Source organism: Hemiscyllium ocellatum, chromosome 34 (assembly GCF_020745735.1).
Source record: "Hemiscyllium ocellatum isolate sHemOce1 chromosome 34, sHemOce1.pat.X.cur, whole genome shotgun sequence".
Lineage (NCBI taxonomy): Eukaryota > Metazoa > Chordata > Chondrichthyes > Orectolobiformes > Hemiscylliidae > Hemiscyllium > Hemiscyllium ocellatum.
The window spans coordinates 99,990-120,334 of NC_083434.1; the positions used below are offsets into that span (position 1 = coordinate 99,990).

Consider the following 20,345-nt stretch of genomic DNA (forward strand, 5'->3'; position numbering starts at 1 on the left):
AAAACACCATGAGTTAGGTACCATAGATACATGATGCACAACTGATAGAGCATAGTGTGGAGCATAGTGTGACAAAGCTCACTGGAGCTCTAGAACACATGAAACTCTCCAAAAAAAGAACTTTTTTTATATACTTTATCATCCCTTGTCTCTTCATTCTGTTTTTGAATCTAATATTTTTTCCCCTTTTATTTCCTTGCTAATCCTTAGTTGACGCTGAATTCCCTCATTCTAAATGATATGATTGTGTCAGTGTTTGTTCCTTTGAGCTGTTTCATATTGAAATATTTGTATTTGCTGGGTTCAGGAGCTAAAATATCACACAGATGCCACTCCTCAAAGTTGTCAGCTTGCACTTTTAGTCACTTTGCAAGCAAAAATTTAATGACAGTTGTTCATGGCAAATCTGATTAGTACCAGATATGTTTCTATGCTTTGCTACATTGTACCCTGGTCAGTAGTAACCAACAGGAAGGTCCTTCAAACCCTTTATTGCCTTCTTAGTATGTAGATTTTCAAAGAAAACAACAAAAAATATTTTAATTCCTAAACAGTTATTTTGAAGGGAGGAGATTTTTAAGACTAAATTTGACTTGTGTTTTATATTTGATGGACTACAATAATGTGGCATATGAAGTGCATGGACATATCATCATGATTCAGTCAAAAACATTCCTTATACTGCTCAGTATTTTTAACTTCAGATTGATAGATCTGTGCATAACCATCTTTATTGTTCTGGTCTAATGCACTGATTACAGTTTTAATTACAGGTTTCCTTAAAATTACAATGCTTTACAAATAAATTCAAAATACTACATTGGTGAAAAACCATATATTAAAATCCAAAAAAAATCACAAAAAGTAGACAATAGACCAGAAGTTAAATAGTTATCGGCTGAGAAACTCATTTATTTGATAAAGCAACTTTGTAAATTTTTCTTAAGACATATAAAAATGAATAATGAACATTTTGAAAAATGGTCCATCATTAAGTTTGAGGTATATACTTAATACAGGTATCATGGTAACACAGCTTTAGTCAGGTTTCTTTTTCACATGACTACAACTAAGGAAATCTGTGTTCGATGAGAAAATTGTTTCCTGGCAAAAAGGATTGACAAGAACCATTCCAGTGTCTACATAATCACCATTCAGAGGGGATTGAAGTTCAGAAAGATGGTCCTAAAACATAAGAATAAACATTTCTAAATTAGATATCCCGATGCATCATTCCAAATTATACAGTATTTAATACATGATATACTGTCAATTAAAAATCTAATCTACGGGTGATTGTTGATTTTCATTTCAAAAAAAATATGGTTCACTAATTCTTATCTGCTCTGATTTATATTTGACCTCAGATCCAGAGCATTGTTGTTGTCTGTAAAATATTTTGCATCAGTGTTTACTGTAGAAAAGGACATGGAAGATATAGAATGTAGGGAAATAGATGGTGACATCTTGAAAAAATGTCCACATTACAGAGGACGAAGTGTTGGATGTCTTGAAATGCATAAAAGTGGTTTGAATCCCCAGGATCTGATCAGGTGTACTCTAGAACTCTGTGGGAAGCTAGGGAAGTTAATGCTGACCCTACTTATATCATCGATAGACATAGGTGAGTTGTCAGAAGACTGGAGGTTGGCTATGTGGTACCACTATATAAGAAAGGTGGTAAGAACAAACCAGGAAACTACAGACATGGATCCTGGGGATTCAAACCACTTTTATGCATTTCAAGACATCCAACACTTCGTCCTCTGTAATGTGGACATTTTTTCAAGATGTCACCATCTATTTCCCTACATTCTATATCTTCCATGTACAACAACCAGCCTGACATTGGAGGTGGGCAAGTTGTTGGTGGGAATCCTGAGGGATAGGATGTACATGTATTTGGAAAGGCAAGGACTAATTAGGGATAGTCAACATGGCTTTGTGCCTGGGAAATCATGTCTCACAAATTGATGGAGATTTTTGAAGAAGTAACAGAGAGGACTGATGAGGGCAGAGCGGTAGATGTGGTCTATATGGACTTCAGTAAGCATTCAACATGGTTCTCGATGGGAGATTGGTTAGCAAGGCGAGATCTCGAAGCTGCATGGTTGCTCAGTGGTTAGCACTGCTGCCTGACAGCACCAGAGTTCCAGGTTCAATTCCAGCCGCAGGTGACTGTCTGTGTGGAGTTTGCACATTCTCCCCATGTCTGTGTGAGATTCCTTCAGGTGCTCTGGTTTCCTCCTACACTCCAAAGATTAGGTGAATTGGTCATGCTAAATCGTCCATAATGTTAGGTACATTAGTCAGAGGGAAATGGGTCTTGGTGCGTTACTCTTCGGAGGGTCAGTGTGGACTTGTTGGGCTGAAGGGCCTGTTTCCACACTTGTAGGGAATCTAATCAAATCTCATGGAATACAGGGAGAACTAGCCATTGGGATACAGAACTGGCTCAAAGGTAGAAGACAGAGAGTGTTGGTGGAGGGTTGTTTTTCAGACTGGAGGCCTGTGACCAGTGGAATGCTACAAGGATTGGTGCTGGATCCACTACTTTTATCATTTATATAAATGATTTGGATGTGAGCAGAAGAGATATAGTTAGTAAGTTTGCAGATGACACCAAAATTGGAGGTGTAGTGGACCGCGAAGAAAGTTAACTCGGGTTACAATGGGATCTTGATCAAATGAGACAGTGGGCAGAGGAGTGTCAGATGGAGTTTAATTTAGATCTTAGCAGAACTTTATACGCTTAATGGTAAGGTTAAGGGAGTGTTGCTGAACAAAAAGACTTTGGAGTGTAGGTTCATAACTCCTTGAAAGTGGAGTCGCAGGTAGATAGGACAGTGAAGAATGCATTTGGCAGGCTTTCCTTTATTGGTCAGAGTATTGAGTACAGGAGTTGGGAGGTTATGTTGTGGCTGTACCGGACACTGGAATATTGCAATTCTGATCTCCTTCCTATTGGAAAGATGTTGTGAAACTTTAAAGGGTCCAGAAAAGATTTACAAAGATATTGTCAGGTTTGGAGGATTTGAGCTATAGGAAGAGGCCGAACATAGCAGCTGTTTTCCCTGGAGTGTCGAAGGCTGAGGGGTGACCTTATAGAGGCTTTCAAAATTATGAGGGACATAGATAGGATAAATAGACAAAGTCTTTTCCTGGGATGGGAGAGTCCAGAACCAGAGGGTTTAGGGTAAGAGGCAAAAGATATAAAAGAGACCTAAGGTAAAATCATAGAAGACTTACAGTGTGGAAACAGGCCCTCCGGCCCAACACTGCCCCTTCAAAGAGTAACCCTTATTACTGTAAATCGACCCCAGGCTAATGCACTTAACCTACACATCCCTGAAAACTATGTGCAATTTACCTTGGCCAATTCACCTAACCTGCACATCTTTAGATTGTGAGAGGAAACCGGAGCACCTGGAGGAAACCCATGCAGATATGGGAAAAATGTGCAAACTCCACACAGACAGTTGCCTAAGGCAGGAATTGAAACTGGAATCCTGGCGCTGTGAGGGAGCAGTGCTAATGACTGAGCCATTGTGCCGCTATCTGATACTGGCTCAAATAAAAAAGAAGTTCCATAAATAATCTCAAAGTTAATCATTAAAGCTGCTCATAAACACAGCCCAAAACTCATATACCATTGGTTCAATATTTTAATGTTCAGACCAAATCCTCTTAAAATATTTTAAGAAGGTAGCCCACACTGTATTTTTTTCTTATTTTAAAGGCTGTATTTCAGGTGCAATGTGACTACTTGACATTAAACAAAACACAATTTATTTAAACATTATCATTAAGGTACAACAAAAGAAAGGAACTTACTTTTCAAATCAATTTAACACTACTGGAAGACTTAACAGAATAAAAGATAGAGTAATTATTATTAATTAACTGTTCCAATATGGTAACATCCCATAAACATGCCTCTTTACAGAAAGGCAAAAACAGATTTTGTCTCATATGCAATCTAACAGTTTACGATCAGAATCCCCAGCTTCTGGCTGTAATCGAGAGAGGAAAAATAGCTTTCTTTTGCTCAAACCCACAACAGCAACTGCTTAAAACTGAAACTAAAAACTAAAAAAAGACTAGAATTCCTGGTCTTTGAGAGCTGGCCATGCCATCCAGGGCGCTTCTATTGTTCCAACTTAAACAAAACCAAGGCCTCACAAGCTGTTTATTCTATAGGATTTTGTAGACTGCTTGACACTCCTGCCTTAAAACCTCTCTTAAAAAATTAACCTTCTAAACACCATGGCCTCATCTCACCAATGCCCCCTTAAACAAACCATCAATATATGAAGATGCCTCCTTCATCAGGTGGTTGTGCGCTCTGAAAGCGAGTGCTTCCAATTAAACCTGTTGGACTGTAATCTGGTGTTGTGTGATTTTTAACTTTGTACACCCCAGTCCAACACTGGCATCTCAAATCATTTTACAGATGCAGCATTGAAAACATAATGAAAGCATAAATCAACAAATAATAGGTGAATGTAAAAGGAACATAGCAACAATTATGGTTGACGTTAACCTTCATTTTGCATGGGTTAATAAAATTGGAAAGGGTAGCTCTCACAAAAAATTTATGGAGTGCATTAGAGTAGCTTTTAGAGCAATAGATTAAGGAGACATCGGGATTCAGGCTACCTTGGATGTGGTAATAAGGCAAGTTCAATAAATGACTACTAAGTGTACTACCAAATGTATCTACAAGAAAGAAATGATCATAACATGAAATATAGTGTTCAGTTCTGGTCACCTCATTATAGGGAGGATATGGAAGCTTTAGAGAGGGTGCAGAGGAGATTTATCAGGATGCTGCCTGGAATGAAGAAAAGTTGAGGGGGCTAGGGATTTTCTCATTGGAGCAAAGAAGGATGAGAGGTGACTTATGAGAGGTGTACAAGATGATGACAGGCATAATTTTAAGGTGATTAGAGGAAGGTTTGGGGAGATGTCAAAGGTAGGTTCTTTACACTGTATGGTGGGTGCATGGAATTCACTGCCAGAAGTGGTAGTAGAGTCAGAGACATTAGGGACGTTTAAGCAACTCTTGGATAGACACATGGATGATTGTAAAATGTAGCATAAGTAGTTTGATGTCAGAGTAGGAGAAAAGGTCAACACAACATTGAGGGCTGAAGGGCCACTATTGTATTGTACTGTTCTATGTTCAACGAAATATTTAATATTCAGTTTACATGTGAGAAACCTAGATCAGAAACTATTGGGTTGAACCTAAATGAAGGGAATTACAATGAAATGATGATAGAGTTGGCTGAAGTGAACTGCGCAGATAGATTAACAGGAATGACAGAAATTTGAGAAGTTATTCATGAATCTCAGCAAGAAGACTCTCAGAAAGGAGGAAAGATTCTAAGTTATATTAGATTTGAAATGTTAACTTTTATTCACTTTCAACAAATGCTGCTTCACTTGTTGAGTTCCTCCAGCACTCTCTACTAACATTTTATTTGCACTGCAACTGCAGGTTAGCCTTCAGTGACTTATTGACATGGACACCAAAGCTCTTGGTACGTCTGCAAACACCAACCTTTTATCATTTAAGGAGTACTCTGCATATGTTTTCCTCCTACCAAAGTGAATATCCTCATTTTATAACAGTATATTCCATCTGTAATGCTGTTGCCTGTTCATTAAGCCTAGTGGATGATCACAATTTTCTTAAAATCCTTGGATTCTGAAGAAGCACCACAAGGTTGGAAAAATGCTAACGTGACGTCTCTATTTAAAAAGCGAGGAAAGCAAAACACTGCAAATGCTGAAAATATGAAACAAGCGTAAGATTATTGAAGAAATTCAGCAAGTCTGGCAGCATCAGTACAGAGAGAAAAACAGAGTTAATCTTTTAATTCTTGTCTGACACTTCTTCAGACAGAAAGGCACTGGAAATGTTCGTGGTGAAAATGGTTTTGACATTATACCTCCTCCTCCTCTCTCAAAAGTATAAAAAACATTTTCCAGCATCTTATCGTTCTGAAAAGGAGTTATACTGGAATTGAAATGTTATCTCAGTTTCTCTCATCATAGATATTGCCTTATCTGCTGAATGTCTTATCTCTGTTTGTTCCTGCCTTTCTTCATTTTTCTTTGCTTTCTGTACAATTTTCTAAATTGAAAAACTACCTGTGGATGGGATGCCAAAATTTTGACTATCTAATAAATATAAATTGTGAAGCAAAGTTTAGAGAGATTCTGTGGACAACTGCAAGTGTGATAAATTGTGAAGATAATGCATTCCCACTGGCTATAAAATCTGCAGTGGCTACAAAGTCTGCAGCTTGACATTTTGATTCAGTGATTGAAAACACCACACTGGCTGCAGTGATTGCAACAAAGGTCAGCCAAGTGAACCTCAAAGAAAGTTAGTTCTCTGGGGCTGGTCCAATGAGGGAGCGCTGGCTGATATATATAAGAAGGGGTCTCAAAGGTTTTGTTCACTCTGACAACTAGCTCTGAGGAAGCTGCATCAGCACCAAGGACATTCATGTATAAATAAAAGGTGACTTGGTGAGTTATTTCATTGACATTTTGAGAAAAAGTGCTGGGCTCTGAATAAACAGGTGATCAAAAACAACAAATAATGATTTTTTAAAATTTCAAGTTTTGCACTCTGAAGACTCTGCAGGGTTTCAAAAAATCTGCTTTATTTGCCAAATTTACATACTTCTTTCAAGGATATTTATTAAAAAACTAGACAGGAAAGATTTAAAAGGGCATATTGTCTAAATGATGAGGGGTTACAGAGCTGTGAGATAAATAGAGATCTGAGTGTCCTAGTGCATGATTCATAATCATGCTCATCAGCAAGTAATCAGGAAAGCTAATAATAGGCACTGAATGCAAGAGTATGGAGGTTATTCTAGAGTTATGCAAAGCTTTGGTGCTGCCATATCTGGAGCACTGTGTGTGGAAGTAGTAAGAACTTGGCATACTGCCACATGATGGGATACTTGACTAAGGTAAAATCTTGGCTCTCAGGCTCACAGATGTAGTGGAAAAATACTGATAGAGATAAAGACTGAGGTTGTGTAATTATAGTTTTATGAAACACAGGGAGTGTATGTAAACCTCTTTAGTTTCTCTGTCATTGAACAACACTGGGAACAAAAGGAGTAACTGCTCTGTGTTTATCTTTATCTTGAATCATTGTATTCAACGGTCCTTGAGTGCAGAATGAAATCAAAGTTGTTCTGCTTGAGAGAGTGTTGGGAGACAGTGAAGACTGTAGCAGCCTCTTCTTGAATTCATGAAAAATAAAGCTTCTTGAAACAAGTCTTGAAGTCTCAGACTAAGTAACTTCCATGACACTGTGTTACAGGTGAACATGCTTCTGGATATATGTTAACGCTTTGGAAGCAGTTCAGAATAGGTTTACTAGACTAACACCTAGAATAAGTAGATTGCCTTATAACGAAGGGTAGACAGGCTAGAACTGTATTTGACTGTGTGGGTACTGAAAACATGTTTCTTTTTGCAGAGGAATCTGGAACTAGGATTCATAGGTTAAACATATGGCGGGGATCAATAAAAACATAGATGAGGAAACGCTTTTTTCTCTCAGAGGTTTGTTAGTGTTTGGAATTTCCTTCCCCAAAAAGGCAGTGGAGACAGAACCTTTAAGTATTCCTAAGGCACACATGGATAGATCCATATTTACCAGAGATCATTGGGAATGTTCAGGAATATCGAGTTGATCTTTTTGAACGGCAAGCAGGCTAAAACAGCTGACTGCTCTACTCTTGTTCCTTCTTCGTATATTAGATCAGGACAAAATTTAATTTATTAATCTTGTTCATTAGCCTTCATTAGAAGGAATGATTCCTGATGAAGGGCTTTTGCTCTTCGGATGCTGCCTGACATGCTGTCCTTTTCAAGCAACACACTCTCAACTTTGATCGCCAGCATCTGCAGACCTCACTGTCTCCTACTTATATTAAGTATCTACTTAACATATAACGTTCTTCACTGATTTAAAAAAAAGTACCTCTGACATTTCAAAAGACTGGATTTCTCTTGGGAGTTCCACAGCATGCCTGTTGAAGTAATCCATAGTAATTGTGTTGTTCCAATAACTTAAATTGGTTTCAGGGTTTGATGGTTTCCTTTTTTTTTGCATACAGCATACTGTAAGTAAAACTGCTGTCAACAGAAAGGAGAAGTTAATTTTACATAAGATGTTTGAGAAGATATGGGAATTTTCATTGATCAATTTGAATGAGTTATGCTAGTTATCACATTTTAAAACATCTTAACTGTAAGAAACAACTCAAAGAAAACATTGATTAAACATAATCTGGTGGGCAATTAATTCTCTAATGTACAGGAATGCTAAACCTGTTAAGGTTTCAACACAACCAATAATTCTACACAATGCATTTATTACAACACTTTCAGAAACAGGCCATGGTTGCTTCATGTTTCCAATCTGCTCACATCTTTCTATTTCACCAAGTCCTAAAATTGAGTGACTGTTGAAAAGCACTTCCCACTGTCTTTGAAGAACTTCCATATAGTCTATTTTTATTCCAAAAAATGATGATGTTGTGTATTTTAAAGTACGAATAATTTAAAGGTGCATATTTGCTTTGAAGCTTTTAACTTAGTTTAAACGCATTTTTCAAAATGGAGGCATGCAGTTATCCTGGCACCTTTCTGTGTTTTGTTCAAATAATGTCAGGCTCTGCTACCTCCAGAGCTGGTTACAAAGTGTCAATAAAATAGAAAGACCAGAGGATGTTTAACATTTGAAGACGTCGACTGCTTTCTTCTGAAAGATATTTCTCTGGCCGAAGACATTACTCCAGAATGGAGTGTTGCATCTCTGTCCCTGATGCCAGAGTCTTGATGAAGGGTTACACCCAAAATGTCAACTCTCTTGCTCCTCAGATGCTGCTCTGCTTTTTCCAGCGTCACACTTTTATCGAGAGTCAGGGATGTTACTGTATTGCTGTAAGGCATTCTGAAAGGGCTGGGTGATGATTTAGAGGTCACATTACATGTTAGTACCAATGATATCAGCAAAGTGAGGAATGAGATCTCATGACAAGAACCATAGATGAAAAAGCAGGACCTCATTAATTGTAATCTCTGGATTATTCCCAGTGCCACCTGTGAGTTCGAAATAGAAAAATAAAACAAATGAATGTGTCGCTCAAGAGGTGGTGCTAGTGGGAGGGGTTTAAAATCCTAGATTTCTGGGGCTATTTTTGGGGAAGGTGGGACATTTACAAATGGGATAGTTGCATCTGAACCACATTGGGCAAACATCCTTGGAGGTAGGTTTGCTAGTGCTGTAGGGAGGAGTTTAAACTAGTATGGCAGGGACAGGGGATGCAGAATATTGATGAAATAGAGGTAAGTCACACGATGGAAAAGGATTCAGTGAAGTGTCAAGAGAGTAATGCAAGGCTGGATGGTCATTATTTTAATGCTTAGAGTATAATGGGTAAGACTGACAAGTTAAAGGCATACATGTAAGTGTGATATTGTTGCCATTACAGAAATGCAGTTGAGGGAAGGGCAATTCAACATTCCAGGGTATAGGAGCTTTACGCGATACGGAGGAGGGTATAAGAGAAGTGGTGGAATCAACTAAAAAGCACTATTAATTAAGGAGTCAATTACCGGAATAAGAAAAGATGATATTGGAAGGGTCTTCAAACAAGGCTCTGTGGGAATGCAAATTTAAGCGGACTGGGAGTGTATTGTAGCTCCCCCAAAGAGTCAGGGGAAAATAGAAGAGCAAATATGTAGTCATTTCACAGAGGTGTGTAGCACTAATAATTGAGTAATTATATGTGGAGATTTCAACTTTCCTAACATATGTTGCGTTGGCCCTAGTGTTAAGGATTTAAAGGGGATGGATTTCTTGAAAGGTATCCAGGGGCTTTTTTTGTATTAACATGCAGAATGCCCAGCAAGTGATGGTGAAGTACAGGATCTATTTCTTGGGACCAAAGTTGGACAAGTGTTCAATGTGGCAGTAGGGGAACTGTTGTTCAGCTACAGTGATAAAACATAATATGGTTCAAATCTCTAATGGACAAGGAGAAAGACGATCTGCAAAAGATGGCTCTGAATTGGGGGAAGGCGGGCTTTATTGATATAAAGCAGGGTCTGGCCAAAGTTGACTGGAAACTGCTCCTTGCAGGTAAGTCTAAGGCAGAGCAGTGGAGAGCATTCAAAAAGGACCTGGGGAGAATACAAGTATGACAAGTGCTCTTTGGGGGAAATATAGGAGCAATAGTTTCAGGGAACCTTGGATGTCTAGGACAATTCAGGACTGGATGAAGAAGAATAGAAATGCTTCTCGCAAGTCCAAAGGTAGCCATTAAGCTGGGGCCCTAGAGGAGTATTAGAACTGCAAGAGGGAACTTAAGAATGAAACTAGAAGAGCAAAAAGAGTGCATGAAAAAGGACTTGTAACCAGGATTAGAAAGAATCCGAAGCTGACCAAGGGGGCAAACTGTGCAAAGTCACAGGATTTTGGAGGGGTGTTAAATGAATGCTGTCCTTCAATCTTAACTCTGTAAGCTGGGAATGTGGGCCGAGAAATGGAAAATGGAATTTAATTTAGATAAATAGACAGGCAATGCCTCAGGCAACTGTCTGTGTGGAGTTTGCACGTTCTCCCCGTGACTGCATGAGTTTCCTCCGGGTGCTCCGGTTTCCTCCCACAGTCCAAAAATGTGCAGGTTAGGTGAATTGGCCATGCAAAATTGTCCGTAGTGTTAGGTGAGGGGGTAAATGTAGGGGAATGAGTCTGAGTGGGTTGCTCTTTGGAGGGTCAGTGTGGGCTTGTTGGGCTGAATGGCCTGTTTCCACACTGTAAGTAATCTAATCTAATTTAAATTTGAGGTCTGGCATTTTGGAAAGTCAAATCAAGGTAGGAGTTTCATAGTGAATAGTGGGGTTTTAAGGATTGCAGTAGAACAGAGGGACCTTGAAGTTCAGGTGCACAGTTCTCTGAAAGTGGAGTCACAGGTAAACTGGGCAGTGAAGGAGGCTTTTGGCATCATCAGTCAGCCACTGAATATCAAAGTTGGGAAGTTAAGTTGCAGTTGTACAGGACGTTGGTGAGGCTGCACTTAATGTATTGTGTTCAGTTTTGGTCACCTTGCTATAGGAAAGATGTTACTAAACTGGAAAAATTGCAAAAGAAATTTAGAAGCGTGTTGCCAGGACTCAATGGTCTGAGTTAAAGGGAGACGTTTTTTTCTTTAGAGCGTAAGAGACTGAGGGGTTAACCTATGGAAGTGTATAAGATCATACGAGACATGGATAGTGTGAATGCAATTCAGTCTTTTTTCCAGGGTTGGAGAATCGTGGATGAGAGGGCATCAGTTTAAGGTAAGAAGAGAAACAGTAAACGGAAGCCTGAAGGGGAACTTTTTTACATAGAGGGTGGTAAACCTATGGAATATGCTGCCAATGGAAGTTATTGAGGTAGGTATATTAACAGGCATTTGGACAGATACATTGGTATGAAAGGTTTAGAATGATATAGGCCAAGTCCAAGGAAATGGTGTCAGTGTAGGTGGCATTTTGGTCAGCATGGACCAGTTTGGGCTCTATAGATCTATGATTTTATAACAGTGGTAGGGATACTATTAGAAAAAAAATCTGAAGCAAAGAATTAATGTCCATTGGAAAAAGCATGGGTTACATGGCTATGTCAAAGGGAAATTCAATTGATGTACTTTAATTGGATTTTAATAAAAGTTTTGACAAGGTACCACATGGAAGACTGATTCAGAAGGTTAAAGCCCATGGGATTGAGGGAAACCTGAACGAAAGGATCAGAAATTGGCTTACGTACTGGTGGAAAGTTGTTTGAGTGAATGGAAGCTGGTGCCCAGCTGTGTGGTACAAAGGGAAGTATATACATAAATGTTATATACATAAATGTTTTAGATGAATGTATAGGGGAAACCTTAAGCAAGTTTGTAAATGACACCAAGATCAGTTGGATGGTTAACAGTGAAGAAGATGGTTAAAAGGTACAGAAAGACACAGATGGGTTGGTCAAATGGCCAGAACAGTGGCAGATAGTATTTACACCTGGTAAGTGCAAGGTGTAAGAAGAAGAAACAAGATTAGGAAGACTTTGGAAGAAGAAACAAGATTAGGAACATTTAATTAATGACAGAACACTGGATATCTCAGAGGAATAGAGGGACCTAGGGAAACAAAAACAGAAATTAGAAAATCTCAGCATGTCTTGAAGCATCTGTGGAGAGAAATCAGAGTTAACATTTATGGTCTCATGAGCTTTCTTCAGAACAGAGGAGATTTGAGAAAAGATGGCTTTTCACTCAGGGGGTGGTAGGAATCTGGAATGAAATGTCTGGGAAGGTAATGGAGGCTAGAAACCTTTAAAAAAAATGGATGAACACTTGAAATATCATAACATTGAAGGATATGGGGCAAATTGGAATTAGCATCCCTTTGGTAGTAGTTATTGTTGGCGCAGACTCAATGGATCAAAGGGCTCCTTATCTGAGGAAGGAAGCTCTGACTGTGGGTGAGTGCAAAGAAGATTCCTGGGAGGGAAGGGAGACTGGATTGGTTAGGACTATATTCCATGGAGTTCAGAAAAATGAGGCGGGGATGTTATGGATCTCCGAAAAATACTAGACGGGGTAAATGCAGGAATTAGATTACTTGCAGTGTGGAAACAGGCCCTTTAGCCCAACAAATCCACACCGACGCTCCGAAGAGCAACCCACCCAGACCCATTCCCCTACATTTGCCCCTTCACCTAACACTGCGGCAATTTAGCATGGCCAATTCACCTAACCTGCACATTTTTGGACTGTGGGAGGAAACCGGAGCACCCTGAGGAAACCCTGAGGAAACAGGGAGAATGCAAATTCCACACAGTTTGTTGCCTGAGGCGGGAATTGAACCCAGGTCTCTGGCACTGTGAGACAGCAGTGCTAACCACTGTGTCACAATGCCGCCCCTCAAACTTAGGGGATAGGGATCTGAGGTTAGGCTTATTCCCTATCCTGGGACTTGAACCCTAGACTTTTCAGATCCTATCCAGACTCTCTAACTGCATACCACCAGACATTGTAATATTGTAATGACTGGGGAATCTAGAACCAAGAATCATTGTATAAGGATATGCAGTAGGACCAAGATAGTTCTTCACACAGATAACTTCTTCACACAGATAGTTGTTCGCCTGTGGAATTCTCTGCCACAGGAAGTGGTTGAGGCCAAATTTTGAATGTTTTCAAGAAGAAGTTAGATATAGTTCATAGAATCCCAATAGTGTAGAAACATGCCCTTCAGCCTACCAAGTCCATATTGACCCTCCGAAAGGAGACCCATTCTCTCACCCTAACAGTCCACATTTATCCTTGACTAATGTCCTACAAATCTCTCAACACTATGGGCAATTTAGTTTGGCCAATTCACCTAACCTGTACATCTTTGGACTGTGGGAGGAAACCAGTGCATCCAAAGAAAACCCACGGAGACAAGGGAAGAATGTGCAAACTCCACACAGACAGTCACCCGAGGCTGGAATTGAACCCATGCTCCTGGTGCTGTAAGGCAATGAGTCACTATGCTGCCCCAATACAGCAGACTGTTTTAGATTGAATTCAAAGTTTACCACTTGTCATAGTGGGGGATTTGAACTTTTACCCCCAGAATATTAGCCGAGACCTTTGGTTTACTGGTCCAGTGACAGTAACACTATTCAATCAACCCCATCTTTCTTTAGGGCTAAGTGACAACAGGTTACTGATTTGGATGATCATCTATGATCGTATTGAATGGCAGAGCAACACAGAAGTCTGAATAGTGTTATGACAGGGGTAAACCCTCCTGCTTAATTTAAACCAGCAACACTGAAAAGACTTATCTCATGCAGTAATCTGTGAAAATTCGAGAGGCATAGAACTATTTGCTAGTTGCTCACTATGAAAAAAGTAGTTTAGGTTTATTTTCATTAGAAAAAATTAGATTGAGGGCGGACCTGAATAAGGTTTATACAATCATGAAGGGTATAGACAGGGTAGACAGAGACAAGCTTTTTCCCAGGGTGAAGGATTCAATAACGAGAGGTCATGCTTTCAAGGTGAAAGGTGGAAAGTTTAAGGGGGATACATGCGGCAAGTACTTCACACAGAAGGTGGTGGGTGTTTGGAATGCATTGCCAGCAGAGGTGGTACAGTCAGGCACAGTAGATTCATTTAAGATGCGTCTGGATAAATGCATGAGTAGGTGAGGAGCAGAGGGATACAGATGCTTAGGAATTGACCGACAGGTTTAGACATTTCATGTTGATCAGCTCAGGCTTGGAGGGCCGAAGGGCCTGTTCCTGGGCAGTAAACTTTCGTTGTTCTTTGTATTAAAAGTAAAGATTAACAGCTTTATTTCTTAAAATAAATCAGAGAATAATTAACTAGCAACTACTTACAACTCCTTCCTCTAACCTATCTTACGCCTTCCCTTCTATAATACAAGTCTGATAAACTCCCCCCAGATTAAGATTTACTTAAAAATTCAAGTTTTCAAATCCACCCAGCTGTCGAATATTCTATTTGAAACTTCCAGTGTCTTCTTTTCTTCTTCTTAGGGATTATGCTTCACAGGTCACGGATCGATAAAGATACATTTAAGAGAGCTATTCTCCAGGCAGTCTGCACATATCATTGGCTTGGCAGTTCTCCTCCCAACTGTTCAATTTTCCCTGGTCTTATACCCCCAAAGCATTTTATTGTGCCATTGGCTTTTAAGATTATCAATATACTGATTCAAAGTGAATTGGGGTTTGGTATTTTTCAGGATATAATTTAAACTGATTGTCCTAATTCAAATCTGTTTTGTCAATTCCAGGCAACCGAGCTAATCTAGCTTTCGACCGACTGTTACATTGTTACCTTATTCTGAATAAGGTAGTTCTGGTAGCTTTTAACACTCTTAAAGGTATAGTACACACCCACATCTTCATAACACCTCCCCCTTAAGAAAAATGAACCATCATAATGAAAAGATGACTTCTTTTTTTAATTTCTTTTAAAACACACTACCTTAACATACAGATAACTTTAATCTAGGTTCACTTTAACTTCTTCCCATACAACATTAAATAAAGACAAATCTCATCTAAACTTTATCAGTTAAATCCATGATAACACATCTGCAATTACATTCTTACAAGCAACATGTACGATTTTAAAATTAAAAGTCTGTAACATAAGAATCCAATGAAACAGTCTTATTCTTGACTTTGAAGTGTTCTAAGAATGTAAGTGGATTGTGATCCATGTACACAACTGTCTACGACACATTGTTTGTGACATACACATTAAAATGTTGTAAGGCCAGTACCAAACTCTTTTCCAATTGTGGAGTATTTCTCCTGATGGATGTTGATCTTCTTCGAAAAGTAACCAACTGGCAGTTCAATTCCATCCTCATCTTCTTGTAGGAGTACAGCTCTAACTCCAATGTCACTAGCATTGATGGTGACTTTAAAAGTTTTTGAAATGTTTGGTTTAGTTAAAACTGGTTTGGTGGTTAATATCAATTTCAAATGGCCGAATGCCTCCTGGCATGGCTCTGTGCATCAAAACTTTATGTTTTTCTTCAGCAAATCAGTAAACGGTGTCACTACACTGCTGAAGTTTGGAACAGACTTCCGATAGAATCTGCTGAGTCCTAAGAATTGAAACATGTGTTTCTTTGAGGTTGTGCATGGAAATTCCTCGATGGATTTCTTCTTTGCATTCCATGAGGTCAACCTTCCAAGACCAATGTTATGTCCCAAGAACGCCACCTCTGCTTTCTCGAATTCTGTTTTATCACCAGTTTTGTTTCTCATAGTCATTCAAACGGCTCTGCCAATTGTACCATGCAATCTTACCATGACTTAACTAAAGATCACTACACTGTCCAAATAGACTGCAGAGTTTGTTAACCCAGCCACACATCTGTTCATGAGTCTTTGGAATGTGGCCGTTGTGTGCTTCATTTCAAAAGGTATCACTTTAAACTGGTATAGCCCATTCGGGGTTACAAACACAGAAATTTCTTTTGTCGCCCCTGATAAAGGTACCTGCCAGTAACCACACATAATGTCTAACTTGGTGATGTAACTAGCTTGTCCGATTCTCTCAACACAGTACTCCAATTGGATATGAGTCTGATTCTGTAACGCCATTGACTTTCCAATAATCCATGCAGAGTCATTGAGTCCCCTCTGGTTTGGGAACTAAGACGATCGGCGAACTCCACTCGGTCAGGCTTAATTCGATGATGTCGTCATTAAGCACGGCCTCCACTTCCATCTGGACCTGTCTAGCTTTGAAAGGATTAAGCCGATAGGGATTTTGTTTTATCAGAGCAGTATTCCCTATGTCTATTTCATGTACAAGAGCATTAGTCTTCCAGTCTGATTCTTACATATGTCCACATACTGTGGTAACAAATCTTTCAACTGCATTCGATGCTCCTGAGACTGACTAACCTATCCCACTTCTCAAGAATGTCTTCATTTTAAAAATCTATTTTGAGGTACACCAAAAGCCACAATATCTAGATTTGATTACTCATTCTGTGGGGCAATGACTATAACGTTTCTCCAGTTCTTTCCCTCTAGTATAATACAGTTTAAATATGTTCACATGACACACCCAATACCCTTTTTTCTGATCTGGCAACTGGGTATGTGGGTGCATTGCTCCCACCTTTCCACTGGAGGCTGTCATCAGGTTTGAGGTGATCTTGATGTTGCACTTTATGGTGCAAGTCTGGCCCATTTCCTGAGGCCGTGCTGAAGCAGTCACCTCGCTATCTTCTATTTCATTTGGACATCAAAGATGGATCAAGTCCACAAGGACATCATGCACTAATTTCTGAAGAGCGATGGGTGAGGGGCAGAACATTTCCAGGAAGGCCGTCATCCTAATGGCTACTTTCATGTGCAGCTGCATCTAGCTGTGATTAGACTTTTGGTCTGCAAGCACCAAGTGTCACTAATGCTCAGGTTTACCTGTCCCTTTGTTATAGAGGATGGTTCTAGTAATGCTGCTGCAGAATGTAAACAATGAAACTAGGAGCAGGGGTAAGCCACTCAGCCCTTCATGCCTGCTCCACCATTCACTACGATCATGGCTGATCCTCATCCTAAATGTCATTTTCTCACTTTCTCCTATACCCCTTGATGCCTTTTATACCTAAAACTTTATCAGTCTCTTTCATTTTTCAGTGACATCACTCCCATAGCCTTCTCTAGAAGTTAATTCCAAAGGGTGACCACTGGAAGTTTCTTTATCTTAGTCCTAAAAGGTCCATCTCAATTCCTAAGACTGGAATTCTTGACTCTAAACTCTCAAACTGGATAAATGTTCATCTTACATCAAATTTGTCTAGCCTGTTAGTGTTTTGCACATTTCAATCAGTTCCTCTCTCAGTCTTCTAAATTCTCATGAATAGAGATCCAGTCGAGCCACGTTCTCTTCATGGAACAGTCCTGCCATCCCAAATAATATTCGAGTGAATCTCTGTTGCATTCCCTCTTTGGTACGTATCCTCTCTTAGGTCGGGAGACTAATATTACATGCAATATTCCAGCTGTAGTCTCAAGGCCCTTTATAATTTCAGTAAGCCACGCTCCTTCTGAATTTAAATCTTCATGCAACAAAAGCAAACATTGCATTTTCTTGCTTAACATACAGGTTTACTTTTATTGACTAGTATACAAGGACATCCAGATCCCTTTGTACGTCAATGTTTTCAAATATGTTTCCCTTTATGCTTTTCACATTTATAACTTCATATTTATCCAATTATATGGCATGTAATATGCATTTGCCCACACACTCAACTATTCTAGATCATACTGAGGCCTCCTGGCATCCTCTTCATAACTCACAATCCGATCTAGTTTTGTAGGGTCAGCAAAATTGGAAATATTGCATTTGATTCCCTTATTCGATTATATATATAGTGAACAGATCCTGATGGTACACCATTAATAGATATCTGCTACCTAAAAATAGACCCATTTATTCCTACTCTCTGTTTTGCTGAAAATAGTTGGACTAAACTGTACCACCTGTCCCTCGTGGAAAGGTTTGTGCAGGAAATTACCTTTGATTCACAAATCTAGTAGGCACTCTTAATGTCCTCAAGGCCCTGAGGGAAAAGTAAGAGGTCAATCCATTAGACAGTTCCCTGAGCAGACTGTCAAAATAATTTGGCAGAATGTCTCATTGTCAGAAGTTTCCAACAAGTTGCTTCACCTATGCCTGGACTCACTGTGCTACTGTACACTGCCGTCATGATGGCTGTGGTGATGAAGAGACTTTGCTTCTAGAAAAAGATGCAATGGCTTTTGTCAAAGTTAATCCCTAGTAACTCTGTCACATAAAACTGTACTCCATGGGTTTTTGCCTGGAATGCCAACAAGATCTAGAAGAGGGCACTGTTGGTATGATCAGCAAGTCTGCAGATGACACAAAGATTGGTGGAGTGGCAGAAAGCAAAAAGGGCTGTCAGAGAATACAGGAGGATATACATAGACTGGAGAGTTGGGTGGAAAAGTGGCAGATAGCTTTCAATCCAGACAAATTTGTGGGCGGCACGGTGGCACAGTGGCTAGCACTGCTGCCTCACAGCGCCAGAGATCTGGGTTCAATTCCCACCTCAGGTGACTGACTGTGTGGAGGTTGCACGTTCTCCTCGTGTCTGCGTGGGTTTCCTCCCACAGTCCAAAGATATGCGGGCCAGGTGAATTGGCCATGCTAAATTGCCCGTAATGTTAGGTAAGGTGTAAATGTTAGGGTATGGGTGGGTTGCGCTTCGGTGGGTCGGTGTGGACTTGTTGGGCCGAAGGGCCTGTTTCCACACTGTAAGTAATCTAATCTAAATGTGAGGTGATGCATTTAGGCAAGTCTATTTTGAGAGCGAATTATACAATGAATGGAAGAGCTTTGGGAAAAGTTGATGGGCAGAGAGATCTGGGAGTCAGGTCCTGAAGGTTGCTGCACAGGTGGATATAGAATGCTTGCCCCCATTGGACAAGGTATTGAGTATAAGAGCTGGTGAATCATGTTAAAATTGTACAAGACATTGGTTCGGCCGCATTGAGAATACTGTGCACAGTTCTGGTCACCACATTACCAAAAGGATGTGGATGCTTTAGAGTGGGTGCAGAGAAGGTTTATGAGGATGTTGCCTGGTATGGAAGGTGCTAGCTATGAAGAGAGGTTGAGTAGGTTAGGTCTATTTTCACTAGAAAAAAGGAGATTGAGGGGGGACCTGATTGAGGTTTTCAAAATCATGAAGGGTATAGACAGGATGGATAGAGACAAGCTTTTTCCCAGGGTGAAGGATTCAATAACGAGAGGCCATGCTTTGAAGGTGAGAGGTGGAAAGTTTAATTGGGATACACGCGGTAAGTACTTCACACAGAGGGTGGTGGACATTTGGAATGTATTGCCAGCAGAGGTGGTAGAGGCAGGCATGGTAGATTCATTTAAGATGCATCTGGACAGATGCAAAAGTAGGTGGGGAACAGAGGGATACAGATGTTTAGGAAATGACCAACAGGTTTAGACAGTACATTTGGATTGGCTTGGGCTTGGAGGGCCAAAGGGCCTGTTCCTGGACTGTAAACTTTCTTTGTTCTTTGTTCTAAGACAAACATGAACTGAGCCTTGAGGACCATCGATTTGATGAACTATTGGAACCCTGTTGGCCTTCTACTGCAAAGAGTTGCCTTCGACCAAGTGATGATAAATTGGCACATTCAAAGGTCCAAGACTGCATTCTTATGGACGAAGAAATGTTTGGGCTACCGCTATCAAGGTGTAGGACAGAAATGTCATTGAAGGTCCTTCTGCTATAATGTATCAGAGAACCACTTGTAAGTAGTCTGAAGTTAGAATGGTAACATCATTTCAGCCTGATATTTTGAGGATAAGAAAATCCGGTTATGCACGACCATATGGCATGAAGCCTACAGGCAGAGTGGCATTCCAGTTTGCTACCTCTGAATGAACTGAGTAAGATCCTTGAGTCCTTTAAGCAAAGTAAAGCTCCCAAAAATGAAAGTTGAGTTGTGTTTAGTTCTGTGGGACTTAAGCAATAGAACCCCCATTTCCTTGTGGCTGACGTGCTCAGTTTTCTCAGCAGGTAAATGCAGCTGGATGGCAGCAGCACTGAGGTGGATCCAATCAGAATTTAGACCAGTAAATGACAGGTCAAGGTCAAAAAATCTGATTGAAGATTTGTAGCTCGGGTATCCGTTGTTGTGGTTCTGCTCGCCGAGCTGGAAGTTTTTGCTG

The 20,345-nt window shown here is 40.0% G+C and overlaps 1 protein-coding gene across 1 annotated transcript in view; it reads right to left on the reverse strand.

The window, feature by feature from the left end:
* Nucleotides 1-989: 989 nt before the first annotated feature.
* tmem108 (transmembrane protein 108) overlaps nucleotides 990-20,345 on the reverse strand; it is a 118,980-nt gene continuing 99,624 nt past the window's right edge. Inside the window, exons 3-4 of the mRNA XM_060849883.1 lie at nucleotides 8,021-8,175; nucleotides 990-1,185 (exon numbers count right to left, since the gene is read on the reverse strand). Coding sequence (XP_060705866.1) covers nucleotides 1,039-1,185; nucleotides 8,021-8,175 — 302 coding nt within the window. The 3' untranslated portion in view covers nucleotides 990-1,038. The remainder of the gene's footprint in view (nucleotides 1,186-8,020; nucleotides 8,176-20,345) is intronic.